The sequence below is a fragment of the Pleurodeles waltl genome, chromosome 4_2 (assembly GCF_031143425.1).
Source record: "Pleurodeles waltl isolate 20211129_DDA chromosome 4_2, aPleWal1.hap1.20221129, whole genome shotgun sequence".
Lineage (NCBI taxonomy): Eukaryota > Metazoa > Chordata > Amphibia > Caudata > Salamandridae > Pleurodeles > Pleurodeles waltl.
In genome coordinates this window covers 590331027-590355319 of record NC_090443.1, presented here as the reverse complement: position 1 = coordinate 590355319, position 24293 = coordinate 590331027, and the positions used below count along the sequence as shown (strand labels likewise).

General features: G+C 40.8%; 1 protein-coding gene across 1 annotated transcript in view; it reads left to right on the top strand.

Moving 5' to 3' along the window:
* Positions 1 to 22840, top strand: part of DPYD (dihydropyrimidine dehydrogenase) — a 3199941-nt gene extending 3177101 nt beyond the window's left edge. Inside the window, exon 23 of the mRNA XM_069232136.1 lies at positions 7820 to 22840. Coding sequence (XP_069088237.1) covers positions 7820 to 7990 — 171 coding nt within the window. The 3' untranslated portion in view covers positions 7991 to 22840. The remainder of the gene's footprint in view (positions 1 to 7819) is intronic.
* Positions 22841 to 24293: the final 1453 nt, after the last annotated feature.

Below are 24293 nucleotides of genomic sequence, written 5' to 3'. Positions count from 1 at the left end.
CCCACCATGCAGAAAACTACTTTCTCCTCATGCTCCAATAAGAACATTACACATTATTGTGAATATCTTTCTTGAGAGGGTAATGCGAAACAAAGCTCATAAAACACAATTAGTTAAAAAAGGTAACATTGACTAACTAGACACAAACAGCTTTCAGTCTATCTAAAATCTGCAGAACCCATTGAAACAGCTGCAATGAATGATCTTTGAACACTTCAAATCAAATCATTTTCTTTTTGCATTAAATAGTTAATAGTTAATTAAAACCATTTTATGGAGCTAAAAATATAAAACTAACCTCAGTTAAAACATAAAAGGGACACTTCTTCTTGAACTGAGGCTGACTGAATTAGTTGTTGCCCTTTCACGACTCATACTACAAACATAGGTAAAGTACATGTGCCATATGCAAACCTTTGACCTTTCCACCAGTTCGTCTTTCCACTATAAGCACCTAGTTCATCTTTTACACAGAACTCACCATTATTTCTCCTCTTTCATTTGAATAGCTAATAGCTGGTGTTTCCCTGTCATTCGAGGTTCCAGTTGTACTCCCAGATATTTATATGTGGTGGCCACCTCCACTTTTTGGCTTCTAAAAACCAGGCAAATGGCTTAAATTTGGTGTCCACCAACCGCATCACTTTTGTTTTCTTCAAATTTAGTTCAAGTCCTTGCTGATCCAAAATCCTTTTTAGGGCATTCATGCTCCGTTGCATGCCTTTTGGTGTTTGGCTAAACAAAATGATATCATCAGCATATTGTAGACAACCTTTGTTTTTCTGAGACTAGAGCTGGTGGGTAGCTGTTGGACTGTGAGAGAGCTCCAGCGAGATCTGCCAGATATAAATTAAACAGTCAGGGGGCCAAGATGCAGCCCTGCTTTAGACCAATTTTGGTGGATATCTTATTCGTTAGTCTGCTGCGGTCTCCTATTTTGACTTACACCCACGTTTTCAAGTATAATTCCCTAATAGTCCACAAGAGCTTTTTTGGGATTCCCCATTTGTTCAGTTTAGACCAAACACAGCCTGTAGGGACCCAATCAAAGGCAGACTTGAGGTCTACAAAACAAGCAAATATTTGTGATTTTCTATATATGGCCATTTCTACTAAGAGAATAAGGCCCAGATTTAAGAGGGCCTAGCACCATCTAATGACACCTTTTTGTGATGCTAATGTTGCGTTAGATGGCCAAAAATGCCATGCCATATTTCCAAAGTGGCGCAATGCGTGCATTGCACCACTTTGTAACCCCTTTCACCACATTGTGCCTGCACCAGGCAAAATGTATAGAAGGGGGCGTTCTCCCGTTAGGGGGACTGAAAAAAATGGCACAAAGAAATCTAGCAGATTTCTTTGCGTCATTTTTTCTGACATTTTTAACGCCTGCCTAGAGCAGGCGTTAAATTGGGGCACACTATTATTTATAATGTACCCCTATGTACTGCTTAGGTTTAGCGCCAATATTTTGGCGCTAACTCTGAACAGTACATCAGTAGTGCCAAAGAATTTGATGCAATTGCCCCCTACCCTGCGCCATGATGGGCCATATTTTAAATATGGTGCACACATGGTGGATAGGTGGGTGCTAATGGGCGCAAGGAAAGTGGCGCTGCACTGAATGCAGTGCCACGTTTCTTAGAAATGACCCTTAGAACTGGTAAATTGGTAAGTGTTCCCATGCCTCAACTAAACCCTGTTTGGATTAGTGGGATCAAGTTGTTATCTTCCATCCATGTTTGAACATGCTGAAGTAGACAGGATATGTCGAACTTTGCTTCTAGTCAATAAAGCAATGAACCCATAGTTAGATGGTGAAGATGGATTTCCACTCTTGTAAATTGTTTGTAAGATGCTGCCATTCCATGAATCAGGAATCCGATTGGTGTGAAGTAAGATGTTAAATAAGGGTGTAAAATAATAGGCCCAGTACACTACATTTTCTTTGAAGTGGGCATTGGGGAGTCCGTTCAGGCCCCTGGCCCCATCTGACTTCAATTTCTTTAATAGAAAAGATATTTGTTCTGGATCTGCCACTAAGATTTCATTTACTTGTTGCTGAGAGGCACATATCCTCTTGTGTATCTTCCATTGTTTAGCATACCTTGCTATGGCAGAAAGGGACTTATCAGTCCGTCTCTCGATTTGTTTGCAAGCTGCTCATTGCCCTCACCATTGCCGGGATATTTCACAAATGGGAGTTTCCCATATGTCTGAATCTATTCCTGCATTGTTGTGTATGGTCTTTCCAGATGCCAACCCATTCACCACTTGCCAACATTTTCTGCTGTTCAATTCTTTACTAGGGGTGGGCAGAGAGCTCCGCTCCGCTCGCTGTATTTTGGCAAAACTTTGCGTAGAGGAGTTTTTTTTCTCATGCACACTCGCCAGTGTTAAGTTGGCAAGCCTGAGCGAGGACAATTTTACTCCAGACCACCTCCCAGTAAAATTTGGCAACCCAGGCGGTTGCGGATGGTCACTACCACCCGCGTTGGGAAACCTTCAGTTTGCATTGAGGAAGCTGCTGCTCAAGTAGATAATCTATGTGCTGCACATTGTGCCATTTACGCTGATTTTTCAGTGCAGGAAAAACACTCACCATTAAAAATCAGTGCGAACAGCATGACCTAATGCACTCTGCCGCTTGTGGAACTCCGCATTGTGCGGTGTAGTTTTTAGTCACTTTGCAGAGTTCTGTGTAGCACTGCATAGAACTCTGCTCACTCCACCCAGGCATGTTCTTTACTTGCCCACAGTAAATTGGTCTATGTAATCTCCTGGTAGTTTCGTTTTTCTCTACAACATTATTTGTGATACTTAGCTTTCAGCTCCTCTAAGATGGATTTGCCTGCCACCTGCTCTTGTTTGATCCCTTTCACCAGTTTTCTGGATTCTCTGGCTACTTGGTCTGTTTGAATGAGTAAGTCTTTGTTGAACCAGTCTTGCCTTCCACGACCCCTCCTTTTGTTCTGACAGTTTATACTGCTTGGTGATTGTGTTGAGACTGGGAATTTCGCTTATAAAGTGGAAACTAATCTTACCCATTTTTTTCCAGATCTCTTGTTCCTACATATGTACGTTCTTGTGTTTCCTCTTCTCTTTTTCTGTCTTCCAAGATCCACAGCGATAGACCTCTTCCATTAGGGCATCTATCCCCTGGTAATGCCATTTTAATCTTTTAGGATTGAATGTGACCAGGTCAGAGATTAAGCCAATTGAAGACTGCAGCTGTTCATTCCTACATATCAATTGCATTGAGCGAAGTGGTCAGTCTGTGTTCTGGGCCAAATTTGGTAATGGCACACCTGTGACCATGCTGGCTCGCTTATCAGTGTATGATCAATAGTTGAACATTTTCCACAACTTAAGAAAGTGATCAAAGCAGGTTTGTCTTCCTTGCTGTTTCCATTCAGGAGCCTTAGGCTTGGTTTTTATAAATACTTCCTATGTTTGTATCCATCCTGGGACTAAGCACATTTTTTGGTTGCGTTGGCTAAGTCTAAGTTGAAATCACCAGAGATGAGCAAGATAGCTCAGTGATGCTGCCTCTGCAGAATCTTTATTATTTCACCCAAGGATTCAAGTTTTCCCCCTTTTATTGCTTTATTTGGGTGAATGCAGACATTTATGAGTATTAATACATTTTTGGTGTGGCTGCTCTTCTCGGGAGCCATCTTTGTAACTTGAACTCAGTTTGCCCCTACGTTGATTGCTTTTATGACCCATTTCAATGTTGTGTATATAAATGTAGACAGTCCTCCCTTGGGATGTCCGGATTATGAGGATTTCATGGCAGGTACCTGCAAATCTACATAACCTGCCATCAGTGTTGGACCTAGGCTCCAGGTTTGTTGAGTCATCAATATCATCAATATCAAATTCCTGAAGGAATGACCTCATGTCCCCATCTTGTAGCAGAGCCTCGAGACTGTAAGTATTCCATGAGCAGATGCTAATACCTTCCATATCCGGTTCAAATTTCTTTGCCTCTCCATCTTTATCAGGACCAGAAAATACCTTGCATTTCATGGGGCCTTGGCATTATTTGGGTTTTTGAGGCCCAGACTCATGGTTTCCTGATAAACCTGACCCAGGTCTACCTCTCTTGAAAATTTCACAAGTGTTTCCACATTTCTCTAATTCACTTCTGCCGCTGTTGCTCGTTTTAACACAGAAGCTCCCACTTACTTACTTATTGCAGTAGTTCCATTTTTTGTAACTCTATTCCCCATGAGTTGAACACGCCCTGGTGGTTTAATAATTGGCCTTCTAGGACCGGGGAGGCCCATGTTGTTACTGTAGCTTCTTGGTCACTTCTATAGGGATGTGTTTTAAATGTTATTGATTTCAGATCGGTCAATGTTAAGTGGGAAAGTTCACCAATCTCCCTTATCAACTTCGTGATGTTTTCTCCATTTAGAATGTCAAACAGACCAAGTGACCTGTAGTTTGGTATACAAAGAAGCTTATTAACCTCAGGGCCCTGGATTGGTAAATCCCTCTCCACTGATTTTTTCCTCAGGATCACTTGTGTCAGTTCTTGATAGCCCACATCCTGCCTCTGTTGTTGCCACCAGTCAAGGGACCACAATGGTGATTCTTCATAGCCAGCTTGGCTGTTTCTCCTTTCTATCCCCCTTGGAAGCTGTACAAGGCTCACACACTGATACTCCTCCTTCTTTTTGGCGCCTGAATTGAATCCAACATCCTTACTGATTTCCTTGCTTGAGACTGAGCACAAGGGTTCTTTCATACTGAGCTTTTCTTGCTGTCCCTTGCTCACCTGTGGATCTTGCCTCTTTAGTTTCTACCGCAGATGACTGCACTGCAGCTTTTCTTTGTGCTCCTAGGCGTAAACTGCGTGGACTGGAATTGGGACTCACCCATCCTATGGCCTCCTGAGTTTTTTCTTGTTGTTCTGGTACATTCTTTTTTGCCTTATTGGTGGGGGAGGACACTGGGTGGCTGTGAGTGAATAATTGCATATGTTTTTCTGCTGTCCCGTTTTTTTTATTTTTTCCATGTCTTTCTTTGTTTCTTCTTCTCCCTTTTAGTGGCCTCTAGCTCTAGTTCATCTGAGCCCTCTTCCTAGGATGCATTCTTCATCCTTCTGACACTGGGTTTTTCTTGTCGTGGGGAGCTTAGTTCACTGCAAGTCACTGGTTGCCCACATGTCTGTGGGCGAGGAGTAGTGTCCGGGTCCTTTCAGAACATCTCATGCTCCATGTTTATGTCTGGTATGACTTTTACATTGTATTCAATGATCTGATGCCTTTCCCTTGGTCTTACAGCTTGGGCCTCAACTTCCAGGAGTATCTCATAAAGGGATGAAGATAAGACCTGAGGCTTATCACCTGAAAGACAGCATTGGCACAAAACTTGCTGTGTAAAATTATGTTTTCGGGCTATTTGTATCAAGTCATTGAGGACTTACAGCTTTGTGTCTATGCCCATGATATGTTCTGCCATTATTTTTAAAACATCCACTTGAAGCTCTTGTTTACTGGCCAGGTGGCTAATTGCCGACGACATCACATCCAAAGTCGACAGAAGCACTCCCCATGTACTGTCCAGTACCTCTGCCTCTAACTTTCCTGTTGATGCTTCCTTGTCGTTGCTTTGAATTTGGGACCCTAATGCACTGCCTGATATGGCTGTCTCAATCATAATGGGAACCGTTTGCTGAGGTTGCCTTCTTTAGTTCAAAGGGGGTTGATATAAACTATGGGAAAATTCCTGTTCGGTGAGCTGATCATACACACCCGAACAGACTTAAACTGATTGTGGTGTTGTCCATTTGACCCACTGCCAACTGCTGTTATCCTAGTAGAGGAACCAATGGATTCTCAATTTGTGTGGTGCTGGCTTTATGCATGATTGAGTCTATTTCTAGAAGTTCAATTAGGCACTGGTCCTGCATTTCAGAAGGCTCCGGCTGCCCTGAGTGATTGTTTGATTCTAAACTTGGACTTAAAGACTCACAATTGCTGAAGTTTAAAGATGAGAAAGGCTCAGTCAGACCTGCCTTGTCGTCTTGCCTCTACCTTTTCCCTGACGTTGATGGATATTTACACTGGCTCTTTGGACTGTGCTCTGTCTCCTTGTGAATGCTGCATTCAGCTATAGAGAAAGGAGATCCCCTAACAATGGCTGCCATGGTTGCATGGCCCAGGGGAACATTGACGTTCCTTGCCTCTTCTAACTCTCTGTGTTGTGTCACATGGAAATGCATTATGGTATACCCCTATTGTTTTTACAGGGACTACCATTTTACCTTTCACCAGCGCCTGCTGTAGAGTGGGTAGTTTTGCCTCATTGTTGGAGTCGTCTAGGCATATCACTGAGGTATTTGTCAGGGAGCTTTGTCTTACTCTCTTTGCTGTCCTTTTCCCACCTCAACTTTGGGCCCCTTGGGATTTTCCTGGTCGCATAACTCTTGCCTGTGAGGTGCCTGTACATAATAAGTGGTTAAGCCCTAAGTGACTGCTAACCACTTTGTTTCCCCACTCCTTCCTTGAGCAGAACAACCCCTGCAAGGTTGTTACCAATAGGTATCAACTAAAGCTGCTGGAGTTATTTTGTGGCCATCTTTGACTTTTCCGGGCTGTTCTGGGATAGTTGTTTACACTGTTGATATCACTTTCTTGTGTTGTTTGCTGAATTTTGCTGGGGCCACCTATTGCCTGCAGGCCTATTTTTTTCCACTCAGCACTTTTCCCTGTTCGGCAAAGCAGAGTGGCACAAACACCCCAGATGGGTCCTCCTGTCCACGTACTAACCCTCGGGCGCTTAGGAACTCAGCGCTTTAGTGGAATCACTTGTCACGATGGAGGCAGACTCCCTAGCACGCACAAGCAGCACCTGCCTAATGCCAGCCACTTCAGTGCTGTGTGTGAGTTCTGCGGCCTACTGGTGATAGCATCACCAGCTGCAGCAGAGTCAGTGGAAGGTGCCAGCAGATTTACGAGGGGAGAGCCCAGATTCCAACAGTAACAGTTCCAGATAAAGGAGGCCTGATATGAAATGTATCTACCACTTGGAGTGTTAAGTTTAAAGTTTGTCTTTGCTCAATGAGTAACGCCACGGCACCTGTGGCTAAGCTTGTGGGTAAATAACTCAGTGCTAAATGGATTAGACTTAAAGAGGTAAGTCAAGCTATGTTAAAACGTGCAACAGAAAAGGAATATTGATCTTCGTGAAAATAAGGCACCCAGACAGCCTTAAACACACTACCACTCTTGACTAGAACATGTTCAAAGGCCCAGACATCTAATCGCATTTGTGTCCTTTCAAAAAGTGACAATAAACCCAATAAAACCATGTTCTTACTTTTGGCAAGTCCAACACGGCATTCCACATATTCTGTGCAGCGGGTGTTTTACCAGATTGTTATGTACCAATGAAACTATTTCATTTCTTATGTCTGCCAAAGGTAAATGAATCACAGCAGCAGGCATGTAATTTCACTTCTTGCTGCTGTTGGGTAGATTATTCTGTTCTGTTCATCCAAGATGCAGTCACAAGAAATAAAAGTGTATGGCGGCCATACAAAAATACCATATCCATAAAAATGTTCATTTGTAGCCATGATGCTCTGTAGGTGACTATAATTAATGAATCACTGTTAGAAAAATGTTTTCCCTTGGGTATGCATTCAAGGCTGCTAGACCGATGCTGAACTGTGGTTGCTATAGCTGCTGAATAGTATGGCCCAAGGAATGCTAAGTGCTCCGACACAAATGATGTGAAATATAAAAATGAAGAAATTCTCGACCTTTCCAAGAGTGACATCAAAGCCATTTATTTCTGTTTGCAGGCTATAGAGTTTGATCCGGAGACCCACCTGCCTACCATTACTGACAATTGCACAGGCTGCACTCTGTGCCTCAGTGTCTGCCCTATTATTGACTGCATCAAAATGGTTACCAGGACAACTCCGTATGAACCAAAGCGAGGCGTGCCCTTGGCTGTGAAACCGGTGTGCTGAGGTGGCCAGTTCAACGACGCTGCAGTGTCTGTGCATTTGCTCTGTGGCTTTTGATTTGCCTACTTTTTGTTTGTGGTATTTGAAATCACTTCATTTTTTACAAAAAATGAATTTAATAATTAGAATTCCAAAGAGGAAATCTAGCTTTTATGATACCACATGGCTTTTGTAACGTGTGCCGGTAATTTGCATCAAAGTAATGTATTTAGTCCTGCTTTCCCTATTTCCTTGTCTGAAAATTGCCTGTGTGAAGTACGAACATATTAATGCACGTTAACTGAATAATTTTATAATCACAGTCGTTGTCACAACAATATTTTAAGAATTCAAAGTCCTTAATGATGTATTAGGGAATTTACAAGGAATAATACACCTGGGTGCTACATTTAATGCGGATGTATTACCCTATACACAGACGAAAGAGCTACAAAGGTTTACTTTCAAACAAGACATCCAATGCAACACAAATAACATCGCGGCAATTAGAAATTGACATATGCTAACAGCTGCTAAGAACTGGTATGCTTCTTGACTGTGAAAAGTAATTGACGAAAAAATACTTGACTGTAAAAATAGGTTTTCTGCACTCTCGGTTTATTTACCCATATAGTGAGACATTAATGTATTTTCTTCTACTGGGCTTCCTCTATGGAAAGCAAGCACATAATTGTAAGGTGAGCAACATTTCGAAAAATAACTTGCAATTTTAGGTTAAAACAATGCAAATGCACATGGCTTTAACCTTTAAAGCGTTGATCATTTGGCCCTTGACAAAAGGTCCCTGCACCCTATCAGTGCAGGCAGGAACAACCTCCCCCTTCTTTAGCCTTATCTCTAGAACTAACTTCCTTTAGAATATCGGAATGTTGAGAGCTCCTTTGAAGACAATGATTTGACTGGGTCCCGTGTTTGCTGGTACTGACCTTCTGCTTCAACATTCAAATGCTTAGGAAGAGAAGAACCTTTGACAACTGGTATAGGTCTCAGCAACATGCTACAAAGCTTAATTAGCACCAGAATCGGACATTGGGAGCTGGCTAGGCAATCACAATGCTTCATTTGCTGGATATATTTAATGTTAAAGACCCACAAAGGGAACAATTTGTGCCTGAGAGTTCCCAATGTCTCTCTGGTTGGACAATTAGGAAGTGATGTGGGAGCATGCATAGCATCTCACCTGAATGTGTGAATGACAAAAAAAGTTCTGTTCTCCCACATTGCTCCCTCAGCCTCTTCTCAAGCACAATCTTTTTGTAGATGGCTCACTGGGCACCTCCCCTGGCATTTCTGACAGAGGCTCAGTCAGCCAAAGAAAAAAAAGAAAAAACAGATAAACTTAAGAGCCGTTTATTTTCTATTTTTCTAAACAAAATTCATGAAGAACACAGAACCTACCTAGGCAGCATTCTTCCTTTTCACCTGTAGGGCAATTCTGGCTTTTAATTACTTTGCTCTCATTATAGGGAGGGTACTTAACAGACAGGTGCAGTTGCCTACAGTTGTAGGTAATAATGCTTAATATAATCTCTCTTTCTCTGGAAAATATGTCAGTGCTTAAAAAAATGTCTGCACCTGAGATGCGATGTACCATTGCGGCAAGGTTCAGAGACTTACCAGCAAGAAGGCATAAGTTGTTCATTTTGTAAATTGTAGGTCACTGTGATTTAAAAGTCTAGCTGTTGGGAAAATGAACACTGCTAATACTGACTCACTGTCCACCACAGCACCACAGTATTCCTGAATCTTAAGACAGTCAACAAACAGATATACTGTGATGGCCTACAAATGGGCACACCAGAAACATTGTGAATTATAACAACAACGTAGAGAAAATATTTGTTTGAGTGTACACTAGAGATCTTGAATAATTTGGTATTAGGGATTTTTGATACTAGAAATGTGTAAAAGCTTATGGCCAAGGACAATACGCTTGAATATCTCCTTCATGGTCACTGGTACATAGTTTAGCTACCCATGTATGTGCCGGGTTATGTATATAATCCAAGTGAACTTGCAGCAGCAAATGGTAAAAGCTCCCATTCATACGCTTTTGCTGAGGACCAGAAAGTATCTTGATAAAAGGAATGGAAATCCAACTGACATCAGCAAGGAGTAATTACGTAACAAAGTCTCTGATTTGCTGGAATTTGAAAAAGCTTGTTGGTGTTATTGTGTTTGTCAAGGCAAATTTGTCAACTTGCTGCAGCATCGTATCCTTGAAAAGTTGTGCCACTCATAACGTCAAATTAGACCAGTGAGAAACAAATACATCATGAGCGAAGCTTGTAAAGGAATGATTTGCCAAAAGAAGAATATTTTGTAATACAAAGAATGGGGAATCTAGAATTTAACTCCTGTGAAAGATGTGCATAAGCATTCAAAGTCTTAATTAATTGCTAGTTTAATGGCTCCAGAATTATTCAATCTTTTGAAAGGAGGCAACTTGTAGTAACAATGAAAGACACCAGAAAAGATACACAATTTGGTAGAGCATGACTATTTTAATAATACTGCTGGGCAAATTATCCCTAAAGGGATTCTATCTCATTTACGTAGGCATGAAATAGATGTTCTTACGATTAAGATAGGATTTGTGTTTTCTTCACTCAGAACGTAACCTGAAAATTGACCAAAGCACCAAACTGAGGGTCAAACCCAATGCCTTCCAATGTAGACCAGAGTTAAGACCATGAGACCCTGTTGAATACCATTTAAGTGTTGAGCAGGATCATCACTGCAGCCGAGCTTTGCCCACGTTTGTGTGAGCAGTGGTGTCAGTACTGGTAATAAAACCATGCTTTATAGGAGATGCCGAATGAATGGTTATGGTAGAGAATCTAAAATCAAGAATTTTAGAAAATACTTTAGAATTAAAGTTGATAAGCAGTGTGACTGCCACAGCATATGATCCTTACTTATCTTTAAAAATATTTCAAAATATGACAACCGTCCCAATGAGGAATCCTGGCCCATGTATTAAATTACGTGATCATAAACAAAGAATGTTAGAAAAAACCTTGTTCAATTCTAAGGGATTAGAATCCAGCCCAGCCACATTACCATATGGTAAACTTCTAATTGCTTTGCTAAGTTTCAGTTTTGCTAAGCACAAGGAGTTCTTTGCAGAGATGAAGTCTTATTGGCTCTGAGACTTCAGGAAACAGGAGGCAAGCTCAATCCAAGCCCTTGGAAACCACTTCTCAGCAGAGCTAGAGGCCAGCAGGGCAATCGCAAGGCAGCAATCCTTTACAGAACAGCAGTCCAGGTGAGTCCTTTGGGCATCCAGAAAGCTTCTCTTGGCAGGTTGTAGGTTCTAGTTCAGAGTTTCTTTCCCAGCAAGTGTCTGAGTTGGTAGGGTCAGGGACCAGTTTATATACCTAAATGTGCCTTTAAAGTGGGGTAGACTTCAAAGAGTGGCTTAGAAGTGCACAAGGTCCCCTTTCAGTACAATCCTGTCTGCCAGGGTCACAGTAGGGGATTTGGCAGTCCATTGTGTGAGGGAAGGCCACTGTCTTTTGAAATTTAATTGTCAGGCACTCTACCCTTCCAGCCCAGGAAGACCCTTTCAGTACGCAGATGTGTGCAGGTGTGACTGAACATCCTATGTTTATGGTTGTCTGGGTGAAATGCACAAGGGAGCTGTCATCCAACCCAGCCCAGATGTAGATTGTAAGGCACTGAAGGAGTTAAGTGCAGAGAAATGCTCACTTTCTAAAAGTGGCATTTCTGAAATAGTCATTTAAATTCCACTTCACCAGTCAGCAGGATTTTGTATTACCATTCTGGCCATACTAAATATGACCTGTTGACCACTTTCTTATCAGAATTTACAACTCAAACAGTTTATGAGGGTAGCCTTAATGTTAGCCTATCGAAGGAGCAGGCCTCACAGCAATGGAAAATAAATTTAGGAGTTTTCCACTACCAGAACATATAAAACACAGAGATATATGTCCTGCCTTTTACCCACACAGCACCCTGCTCTCTGTGTTACCTAGGCCCTACCTTAGGGGTGAACATATATGTAGAAAAAGGGGAGTTTAAGGCTTGGCAAGTACTTTAAAAGTCGAAGCGGCAGCGAAACTGCGCACACAAGCCTTGCAATGGCAGGCCTAAGACATGATTAAAGGGCTACTTATGTGGATGGCACAACCAGTGCTGCAGGCCCACTAGTAGCATTCAATCTACAGGCCCTGAGCACAAGTACTTCACTTTACTAGGGACTTGCCAGTAGATCAAATGTGTCAATTGGGTATGAATCAATGTTACCATGATTTAAGGGAGAGAGCATCTGCAGTTTAGCACTGGTTAGCAGTGGTAAAGTACGCAGAGTCCTAAAACCAGCAAAAAAACAGTGTCAAAAGTAGAGGGAGGCATGCAAAAGGTTGTGGGTGACCACCCTAAGGCTGTCAGGTCTAACAGCTACTAAGTGTAATAGTCTGGATATATACCCGGTGCTAGGGGATTGTGATCAGAGACTACATGTGGATCTAGGCACAAGGATGCCTATGGAATAAGGGTTGTACCACAATTATAACAGGAATTCTAGAATATTGTTTGTGAGAAGCAGAAGATGTGAATCAGATGCTGAATGATGGCAGAAATGTCAGAATAAACTGATACACATGAGTGATGACATTTTGTGTCCCTGACCTTACTAAATACATCAGTGGGTACTTCAATAGGTAAACTGATACTGACACTGGATTAAGGGTCCCTGCCATACACCATAGAACACGCCGTAACAGTAGGTGATGAAACATGGCTAGATCATCAACATTTGGTCCAAAGTTACCGCACTTAAGAGCAAAACATCTTATTCTACCATTTCTGGCAATAAGCTACACTCTCATGCTATAGCATTTGATATTGCAACACTGCTAACAACTACCCTTCATCGGTATAGCTGCCCCTGTAACCAGAATGTCCTGCTTCTACTACACAAAAATCAAAGTTGTGGTAACTTATCAATATCCCTCTTTGTCAGAAACAGTTCCTGGAGACACATAATTTCTGTGTCATGAATTGCAACTCTACATTTGCATTGCAACTTTTTATATATATTTTCCATTCTATTCCAGATACAAGTCAGTCTTACCCACTTACATGAAAAGGAATTCATAGCATTAGATAATTAACTCTACTATTGATCAATATCAGACATAATCCCCTTTGATCACAATTCTAGTCAGGCTTTAACACACATCTTCCAGGTACATACTACCATGACATTGTCTCAAATAATCTTCTTTTTGGTGGATTCTTGCAAATAAAAACTGAGCTTTAGAAACCTGAAAATGGGTAATAATTTGATGTAGCCACAGCATCTGTCCACTGTTGCATAAATGAAATAGAACGGACAAAAAAGTAGATTTGCCTATCTTGATAGAATTGTTATGATGTGCAGAATCATATATAACCAAATCAAGTTGTGCACATATATATTGAAAAGGAAATCTGTTTGCACATTGGATATGACATTCAATATCTCAGTCCCCCCAAATATGGAAGGAGAGTCTAAAAATATCATACTAGAAAACCTCTGGGATCATTGTCCTCTGCTACCTAAGTGATACCTAGTACATGCGGATTCTCCTGACTCATACAATATTCAATGTCTGTGCAACAGCTGTTGATGTTCGTTCTTGTTCAGACATTGACACCTCACAGCCAGGGTTGTCAAATCCCAGCTGCTAGTGCATGGTTCCACCTCCAATATCCATGCACCAGAGAAGCCAGCTTGCTTCAACATATGTCACACCACTCATTTTTCAAATTTGATGTCTTGATGGCACAGTTTTTTGTATATTCATCCTGATGAGCCCAAAGTGACTCATGTATAGAAGCCAATGTTGGTTGCTGACTAGACAGTTTAATGACTATGTCCTTTGTATGTACAACAGCATCATTAGGATTGACATCTCTGCTACAGTGTGAATAACAGTTAATTCAGTAGATTAGGTCTGTTGGTTTGCAGAGTTAACCCATTGTCACAAATCTCTTTCATCACTGTTACTCTGGCTTCCACAAATGTTTTATCATCATAGAATCTGTCTTGTCCATGACATCGCCCGAGATGAATCTGAATTGGCAGCTATCATCAGGCTCAGAACAGAAAAGTTTGTGCTCAGGGTTAGAGTAAGACCCTAGATCAGAGACAACTGATAGTGAGAAATGCTTCATAAGACTTTATTTCCTGGGTCTTCCTATCTTCCTGTGCCTCTGATATAGTGGTTAAATATTTTAGATAAGGTCTTAAATTCAAATCCATGGCTTTGCCAATCTTATTAGATTGTGACTGAGACTCAGACGATGATGATAGTATTATCTGCCCAGTATTATTATACACCAATTTCAGCTTTGTTCCATCTTTGAGTAGTGCCATTTGTTCATGATTGAAATATCAGACCTTTTGACTGGTGAGACAGGAGATGTCATGGGGCCAAGGGGGGAGGAGAGACTATCTCAGGGTTAGGGAGTGGTAACTCATGTCTTGATTGAGTTGTGTCTGTGCTCTCTTCAGAGCCTTCTTGCAGATCCTGAGTATAGTCCTTAGCCAAATGTAGGCTCTCCAAACCAGCTAGTTGCTTGGTAATGAATAAATCTATAGACGCTGTGATATCATAGTGTTCAGCAGCCCCATCATCACTTAGCCCTGCAACATTCAGCCATCAAATGAAAGCCGCTCTGGGGGACCGGCAACATGGAGTTGCAACATGAATCCCCAGCAAGGTAATCCATTAGGACTTGTACATCTGGCCATGGCAATGTGGCAGTGGAGCCATGATCTGAGGAATCAGTGAGGGTTCAGGAGCAAGCAGCAGCCCTCACTCCCATTGGTCGGTCACTCCTTTTTACCACTGATGCTGTGAGTCTTGTAGCTTGCCATCTGGAAGCCAGGAAACTGGGTGACAACCAGCTGATGCGCTGTTGAACTGAGTGCAATTTTAGCTGCCACCACAGCTTCGTAACCACAGAGTTCCTCCCGAGACAGAAAGATAAGCAAGTAGATCGCCATTAACATACAAAGATCAAGATAGTTACTCATATTTCAACCAGTAAAATGATGCAAGAATCCTAGTTGGAGCTTGTCACCAGCCCTGCCAGTATCAAAATCATCCCACTACTGTCTTGGTTCGGGCCGGACTATTACTAGTGGAACAAAGCCAAGACTGATTATCATATGTCGGGTTGCTATTTGAGATGATCTGGTCACAAATGAAAAGCATTGAGCTGGATTGCAGCCCCGAGCAATTGACAGTGTCTTTGATTATTTCAAGCAATCCTCTCATATTTGTTTTCCTCAGACATTCTTTATCACTAAAGCACATGATTTGCTTGGTCATCGCGTTCAGTTCTTTTCAGTAGTTTCATCTCTGACTGCTCCTAATACAGCCATTACAACACAAGGAAAAGTGCCTAATTTCTGTTTTCAAGGTATGGTAACCAAGCATAGGACATGTTGTGAAAGTACTATCCTGAAAAGGCATTCCCTCTTTTGCATGGGGGCATGACGTAAGGCAAAAGAGGGATCACTTTAAATCTGTTCCCGTGCCACACTACAGATGCAGAGGCAAACGTGCCTTAAGGAGGTGCACTGACAGTGTCACAAAAAAGTGAATCACTGTCATTGCACCCCCTGAGGGCACCCATCCCAATGGATAAAAGGGAGTCCCATGGACCCACCAGGCATCCCCCTGCAAGGGAATCTCTAATCACTTTTCAAAGTGCAGCCAGGTTGCTGCTTGCACAGAGAAATATGGAGCAGCTTTGAAACAGTCACTCGGAATTTTACTGAATGCACTGCCCCCAGGGCAGCGTGAGTTCACTGATGCCATGGGGCAGCCTATTCATTGTATTAACATTACTGCCCCTGTTTGCAGCTGGTGCATCTGCATAGAGGTGCACTGTGGAGAAAACAAGGAAAATGCACCCTATATGTAATAAGAGCCCTAATCAGGTAAAGAATATTTCAAGGGAACAATAAATCGAGATATGTGCTGCAACAGCACGAATAAATTGAACTGGCATCTCAAAAATGCATTTTGTTTGCCAGGATCACCTCATGAACAATTTTTACAATGACCACCTGCCTCCATGCATAATACACCTGAAATATGAACATTTCACAAGGTTTTCCTAAAATACACAAGGAAAACAAATCTCAATTTTGCTGAGAAGAAATCTGACTCTAGCACTGTATAAGTGACCTAAAACAGCTAGGTTATCACCCATAAAGGAAAAGTTCATAAAATAACATCCTCAAGTCACGTATGATATATTTTTTTCTTTTAGTACCTCCACTTCTTCAGTAAGTTTACGCTAAAGGGGAAATCTCTTTAAACCCACCAAGAGTAATTGGGTGAGCGGTTTGCATTTTTATTTAAAATTTAAATCATGCACATAATTATTAAATATGTACATGTTGGAAGAGTCAACGTTTCCTTGCTGGACGAAAAAAATATAACAGAGAAATCACTGTTCATCAAACAGAAATCTGTTTACATTTTGTTGGACACCCTTCACAGTCCACATACAAACTCTGCACTTGGTTACTTTTTACCATTTTTGGAAAGTTGGCATGATCACCACGTTCTTGATTGGTAATGCATGCACATCACGTAATCTATAGTATAGCAACGAGTCACAACAAAATACCTTGTTTTCATATTTCTGAACTATCATACCGTCATTCACATTTCGATCACTGATGAAGTTTTATAATCCTTCGATGGAGCCTGTGTGTATAGCCAATTGCTAGTGGCAGAGGTTGAGTGGGGCTGCACAGGCTTGTTCAAATGTTTGTATCAAGTTATGTGTTTGGAAAAGCCAATAAACAAATTTAAAACATTTTATAATCCTTCCATGAAAGCCGTCATTTCATTTACATAACAAGTATAGATCATCAAACTTTGAAGGCATACAACATTGTCCGAATCTCTAGATAACTAGGACATTGTGTCAGAAATCATATCAGTACTCCTAAAACTCTTATCCTTTTTTATGTGTGAGAGTCATAACTAAGGTAGCAAAAAAGCAGCTGTGCTCATATACAAGCAGATAATTCTAATCAAACCTGCAAATCATAATTGCTCACAAACTTTAATTACAACAAATCGTTAACGGAGATTTGAGAATGAGGTGAATCTTATAATTAAGTCTGCTGTGTCCCCAAACCAAAAAAGAAGGGCTCAGCCCAAGGGTTCGGGTACCTCTTCAGCAGTAAATATAAATATGGAAGTGATACGTTTTGTTGAGGCTCTTTTGACATCGCAATGTGTGTTTTTTAAGCTTATGGCTAGTTAAAAGCATAATATTCAATAATTCACACGGCTACTATGCTCCTTCAAATTCTCCTTCCAAAAACAAAGTCTTGCCTTTTTTTGGTGTCTCAATTCTCACAGCGCCTATGATGCTGGGGTTTATACTCGCCCCCCCCCCCCCCCCCGCCCTCAATGTGTGAGCGTACACCTCCCTCCCAGTCTCTGATGATACTAGGTGTTGTCATCACTTCCAGGGGGATTTGGAAAAAGAGATCGGGGTCCTCTTTAAACAGAGGACGAACACCCCTCAGAACAGAGCTCCTTGGGAGACCGTTGACAGTTTTTAGGTCAATGTGAATGCTTCTTCACAGAGACTGTGTGACTCTGCCTCCACTCAAGATCTCAGCGTCTCCGCCGCTGTAACTTCCTATGAAAGCTTCACACAAATGCACTCTCAACATACCACACAATTCTAACGGTTAAACAAATCAGCCTACAGCAAAACATGACAGAAACAGAAACGCACTGGATTACCCTGCATCCACAAACACCAAGCTTGACAATAGCAATTGTGCGCTCTATGTTATATTGCTCAGTTTTAAGTGACTCAAAAGGTTGTGGGAGTAGATGTTCTCAGAGGGATGTCAGTAAAATTGCAACGTTATGGTTATCCACAATCGTTTTCAGAGCCTTTACCTGCACCAATAAAGTTACACCTAAATTATACAACTGAGTCTGTAAGTGTAGGAAAGTCATGAAATGATTACATTTTAACTGAGTATAGGGGAATGTCATTTTTCACCTGGAAACACTTTTCCAGGTACAGAAAAGGATAGAGTTGAGATTATATACTTCCCTTCAGCAATGGAAAAATCCTCAGTCGTTTGAGAAGGGAACAGGAGCATATATTAGGACATGTTCAATATTTTTCTGTAGTAGGTATAAAAAGTTTGTTAACTGAGCCAAAATAATACATCTCCGCTTTACCTATTTGCGAGCCTGCATTGGTCGACATGAACAGCTTCCTTTTCAAACAGGCCACGAGTGTCTTTTGCTAGGATGTAATTGGCTCCCGTTGTGATTAGAAATACACGTTCCCTGTCTATATTACAGAATCTTAATAACTTTTCGTAAATTATCAGTTGATGTAAAATCTAATTTGCATTTAGAACCTGAGTATTTAAAATAATTAAAAAAAATAATTACTTTTTTTTATTTGATGATGAAAGTTGTTTTGAATAGCCAAAAACGTGTATTTCTTTGTGATAAAAAGTACATAGTCACCCTACTAATTAAGTACCTAGTCACCCTAATTAATGTGACACACTTTCCCTTTTTCACTTCTTGGTCATCCTCAGATTCAAATAGGAATACAAGAATTCAACATAAGAATGACCACCCATCACCTAAATCTGTTTGTGGTATGCAGATTTGTTGACTTGGTCAATAAACACAGCATTTAACATGAGAGGTCGTTCATTTATGAATGCAAACGTCAGCATACCGGTGGCACACTGCAAGGCCAGGGCAAATTCTATTATTTTCAGAGTAACTCACATATTGAGAATGTGCAGAAGCTGGGTTTTCAGCACCTGAAAAACACATGTGATTCATGTGTTTGATCAACGCAGGCAGTATACAGTTTTGAGGAGCACACATTTGCACCCAGAGAGGATGAAGTATGCATGTATGTTTGGGTGTTTATATAGTGTGACCCCAGCTGGGAAGCAAGGGAGCTCTGTATATTATGTGTGGGGTTGAGAGAGCTACAAGATTGTGTTCATCAACTGGGCATTACATAAATACATTTTACACACATTTAGTCACAGGGAGATAAAGTGATTTGCCCAGATTCACATATTGCTGAGTCTAGCACCAAGGCCAGGATTTGAATCTGTGTTTCCAGGTTCTAAAGGTGGTAGCTCAAGCTGCTAGGCCACATCTCCTTTGTGAAAAAATGTGATGCATTATATATAACTTCATCACAGACTTTACATGTGAATGCCAATCATGAAATTAAGCAAACTATTCCTGGTGTAGCAGAAAATGTAATATTATGGATAAAGTTGAATATCAAACCACCTGTAATGTACAGCTCTTTTCAGTAATGTATATGAGGATAGCTCATGCCATTTAAAAGATATTGGAATAGGGCAAGATTGGGTACAAAGAGCAAAAAAGGACTGTTTTAGTGCCACAGCCTTGGCAATCACTCTATCTTTTCATATTTTCAGTGGATGGGCAGCTGCACTCATTTTTAGGAACCAGGTCATATTTGTCATCTGCAGACTTTAATCAAGCAATAAGGATTTATATAGATAATCATCCAACAGGGTATCCAGGTGCTTGCAGGTCCTGGAGAAAGAAGTGAAAATGAGGGGGAAAAAAAGGAGAATGCCCACAGAGAACAGGAGAACAAGCAAGGAAACAGCTGTGAAATGAGAAGAAAGCAAGAAAAAGGCACACAAAAAGCAGGGGAAAAGCAAGGAGAAAGCAGTGAGAATGAGGGAAAAGCAAGGAGAAGGCACACAAAACTTGAGGGTAAAACAAGGAGAAAGCAGTGAAAACGAGGGAAAAGCAAGGAGAAGGTACACTAAAAAAGGGGGAGGGGCAAGGAGATAGCAGTAATAGCTAGGGAAAAGCAAATAGAAGCACCCAAAAATGGGGGGAAGCGAGGAGGAAATAGTGAGAATGAGGGAAAAGTTAAGGAGAAGGCACGCAAAAAATGGGGGAAAAGCAAGGAGAGAGCAGTGAGAACGAGAGAAAAGCAAGAAGAGGCTCAAACAGGGGGGGAGAAAGCAGTGAAATTTTTTATTTGACATTTGTATTTTACATTTATAAAGCAAACAATTCTAAAAGGCATCAAAGTGCTAGGAAGCAGTGGACATGGGGAGACAGAAATTGAGGGCATAGCTAGGAGAAGGCACACAAAAAACAGGGAAAAGGGCAAGGAGATGGCAGTGACAATGAAGGAAAAGCACAGCGAGAGCACACAAATAAACAAGGGGGAGCAGGGAGAAAGCAGTAGGAACGAGGGAAAAGCAAGGAGAAGGCACTCAAGAAAAGGGGGTAAAGACAAGGAGAAGACAGGAGCAAGAGGAATGCAGCTGCACACATAGAGCTGGGCTGGAAACTTTGAACCAGAGAAAAAGCTATCAAAGAGATGGTGAAGGAGGAAGATAAATATAAGGACATTATGGCAAAAGTATTCAGAATGGATGAAAAAGAACATGCAAAATTGTATAATTAGAGGAGAGGATGGGAATGTGGAAGAAAGAGACAAGTCGATTCAAAACTAGACGTCCTTGTAATTCCACAACTGAAGCAATTAGCAGAATCATAGGAAAAGCTTTCGTACTCTGCACTTATTTTATTTGCAAATTAAGCACTAACTGATACCTTATAAAAATGTAAATCTGGGGCGGGCATATGTTAGCAGCTTTGGCATGATAATTGCGTTTTTTTGTTTGGGCATTCATTGATATTTGTTGGTTTGGGGGAAAATCTAGCAGCAGTTTTTGTTGTTGGTAAATGATGTTAGATGACACAACATTGCCAAAACACATCTACACTACAATAACAACATCATTTTAACGAAGCAAAAACCACAAAACATAAACCCCACACATTGATGTGGATGTGTGTAATTTGTCGTTTTAACCCTACTGTACCCCTTCTGCTTAAAGATGCCACAAAATAACACCCAACCGCACAAGACACATTTATTGCACTGCGGTAGGCATTAGTTTGCATTGTTTACCACCGAGGTCATGCAAGCAACTGTTTTGTGATCTGGCCTAACAAGTATAAAAAATAACTGTTTGTCAATGGGGTTTACCTTCGCTGATGCCTCTAATGCTCCCTTTTTGTGAAGTGGGAGTTTTGCAGTTTCGCTTCCATGGAGACACATATGTTCGCAGGCATTGCTGTGAAGAATGGAACAATTTGTCTTTCAAAGGAGCAGATTTTTCATTTTAATTCATTGTTATCTATTTTACAGTGTATGACACCATTAACTCTGTCCCAGTAATGTTTAATGATAAAGCCATTTAGTCAGCTCGATATTATTCACTGCTGCCGGAATGTCAAGCTCACGCCTGTGAAAAATGAAATATTGCATGCCTTTTAATGTATGTGATTTACTTACAATAAACATATTGCAAATACAAATCACTTTGCGTTCCTTCTCTTTTTCTTAAACAAGATATTTTTCTCTCTTGCTGTCTTAAAAATGACATTTCGTTCTATTTGTTTACGTAGCTGCGTTTGTTTCTGGGTAGTTTATTTTTCAATCATGCACCTATGGCCAAGTGTATTTAAATGTCCGTTCGTGGAAAAAGATGTTATAAGTAATTGGAGTTGTTGGGCACTATATTTTTGAAAGATAGTTTAATGCAACAAACAGAATTAAACTATAAACTGTGTGTTCAGTACCACAATTACAATCATGTATGGACTTGTATACTGCTACATCTACTGGCATCATCGCGAGTAGCCCAGAGGAGGGTGCTATATTTATCACATCCAATGAAATCCAACACACCAGAAATTGGAATTCATTGATAAATAACAGTTGCTACAAGATTTCTTTCCAATAAAGTGTAATAAACAAGAGTGTGTTCAGGGGGGCGGGATTATACTGAGAGCCTGAGTGTTTTACAAATTATTGGAGATGGTATAATAAGCTCATGAAAAGCAGGCAAAGCACACATGCTCAAAAGGATTAAAAGAGAGCAAGAATCAAAGGAAAACGTGATATACAGAGAAAATACATTATTAAAAAACAGTTGAGGTTATAAACAATGCAAAAAATGTAACCTACAATAAAATCCAAGTCTGAATTGTGACACAAAATGAGGAGGGGAGGCCAAATTGCTGGTCCAACAAATCTAAAATCGCTATTATGAAGTGGCATCACTCATTTTATTTCTGTCAGGAAACTGCTGATTCTCAAAACCATAATGTGGGTTTTCCATGTTTTTTCCTGAAAATCACAATTTATTTTATCATCACCCTGAAACGTAATAAACGCGTGACTGTCTGTGCTGATACATTTAAGATTCTGTGAAAATGTAGCAAGGGTTTTCTTTTTTTTCTTTTCCAACAAAAGGTTCTTTATTTTCTCATTATCACTTAATGGAGTAAGTTAGTGTTAACCAATATTGATAACTTTGAGTTGAGAATATGACCCGAAACTGCTTTAGGAGCTGAATTATGTCAATTAGGTCATTACAATGAGATGTGTCATGTTTTTTTGTTTTCTTAAACTCGCCTGTGTTCAATGAGCTCTGAAAAAGCAGGAGTTATCTTTGAAGGACTGTTTCTGATTGTGAAGCTCCAACATGTTGTGTGTCTTTTCATTTGTCGTGACCAGAAGCCTTGAAAAAGTAGCACGGCTTCGTGAAAAACGTGTTCGCTGAAATCATAAAAGCAGATTAGATTTGCGAATGTTTTTAGGATCCCAATATGTATAAAAAATTTTACGTTATATGTAGGGTAGTTTCCTTTGAAATAGAAGCCATTTTGTTAAATTAGACTGTAAATGCAAATCATTTAAGGTTTTTGTAACATGAAAATGCCTCGATTTGATGAACATAGTGAGTCAATAAAGACATTTTTAATTTCATGCGTTATCTTGAATCTGTTATGAAGCAAAAGTTTCTTGTAAAAACTATTCGTGTCTCAAAAGACCTTTCTAACGCACACTGATGACAAAAATAGCACAATACACGCCCAGAAGCAAATACCTAGATGCTAATATGTTTAGGGACTAGTCCATAAACATTCATTTAGTAGGGGAGGCAGGTAAAGAGAAGTCCCGGATCAGCCACTACCTAGAATGACGAGCAGACGTCTGTAGCCCAGGTCTAAAGTTCAGGAAATGAAGGCCACATCCTCTAAAGAAGCCACCTGAATGAAGGCTTGAAGCCAGGTAGGATCACATTGCCCTACAACCAAACGACCCAGCCTCCTCTGCAGCACCATTCCTAATGGCACATGGAAGATGAACCAGGATGAGGAAAGGTGGTTTCTGCACCCAAACAAAATGAACCAGGCCATAGCTGCCACATGAAAAATAAAAACCCCAGCATGGAGCTCTCAGAGTATCCATAAAAGCAATGGTACCACCAAAAGGCATGTAGTGCCACTAGTTGGAAACAAGCACCATTGTGTCATCATCCCTGTGCGGAGGAGGGGAGGTTCCTGTGCAGCAATGGACCTCAGTTTGCAATCGACTCAACAGTGATCCGGATCCATGCCAGCTACATTTGCAGTTACAGTTCTGATACCGCAGGGCATGAATTCAAGAACAGAGGATGACACAAAGTATGGGAAATTACTAAGACACAAACTACAGCAGCATTAAAGGGCAGGACAGTGTTAAGTGGCGAGAGAGAGAAGAAATCACAGACAGACACTTCTGGTGACCTCTATTCTCTTTACATAAGCACTTTAATAAGTACCGAATGCAAAATATTTAGTTGGAATTATTGCCCTCTACTCAGGCATTTATAATGCAGAGGGTGCTAGCTGCTTCTAAATCCTGTCCTGCAATTTGATCTTCAAAGTAAGAATGAACAGTAGGTGGAATGTTACCATGTGTCCTGCTGATATCCTTCAACAGAGGCAAACGGACCCATTGTCCATATCTGCTTTTTGTCCCATCTCCCAAAGTCACTGAAGTTTGAAGCAGTCCTACAACTGTAGTTACTGCCAGGAGTCTAAGCATTATAATGGGCTGAACCAATCTCAGCATCCAGACAATGGGTAAACTAATTGTTATTGACTGAAACTACAGACAATAACCGGCCACAGAGACGATACCCAGAGAAAGGTACTCTATAAAGCCCTAGAATTGATCCCACACCAGTGGTAGATACATTCAAGTTATGCTGCGAGCTCACAGAACTTTTTCAAAATATCCACATATCCACCAGACCGACATTCCACAAAATGAACAAAGAAAAGAAATGGCTCTCAATGAACTCAAGGAAAATAAATGAATCATAATATAAAACCACTGGATAAGTGCAGAGCTA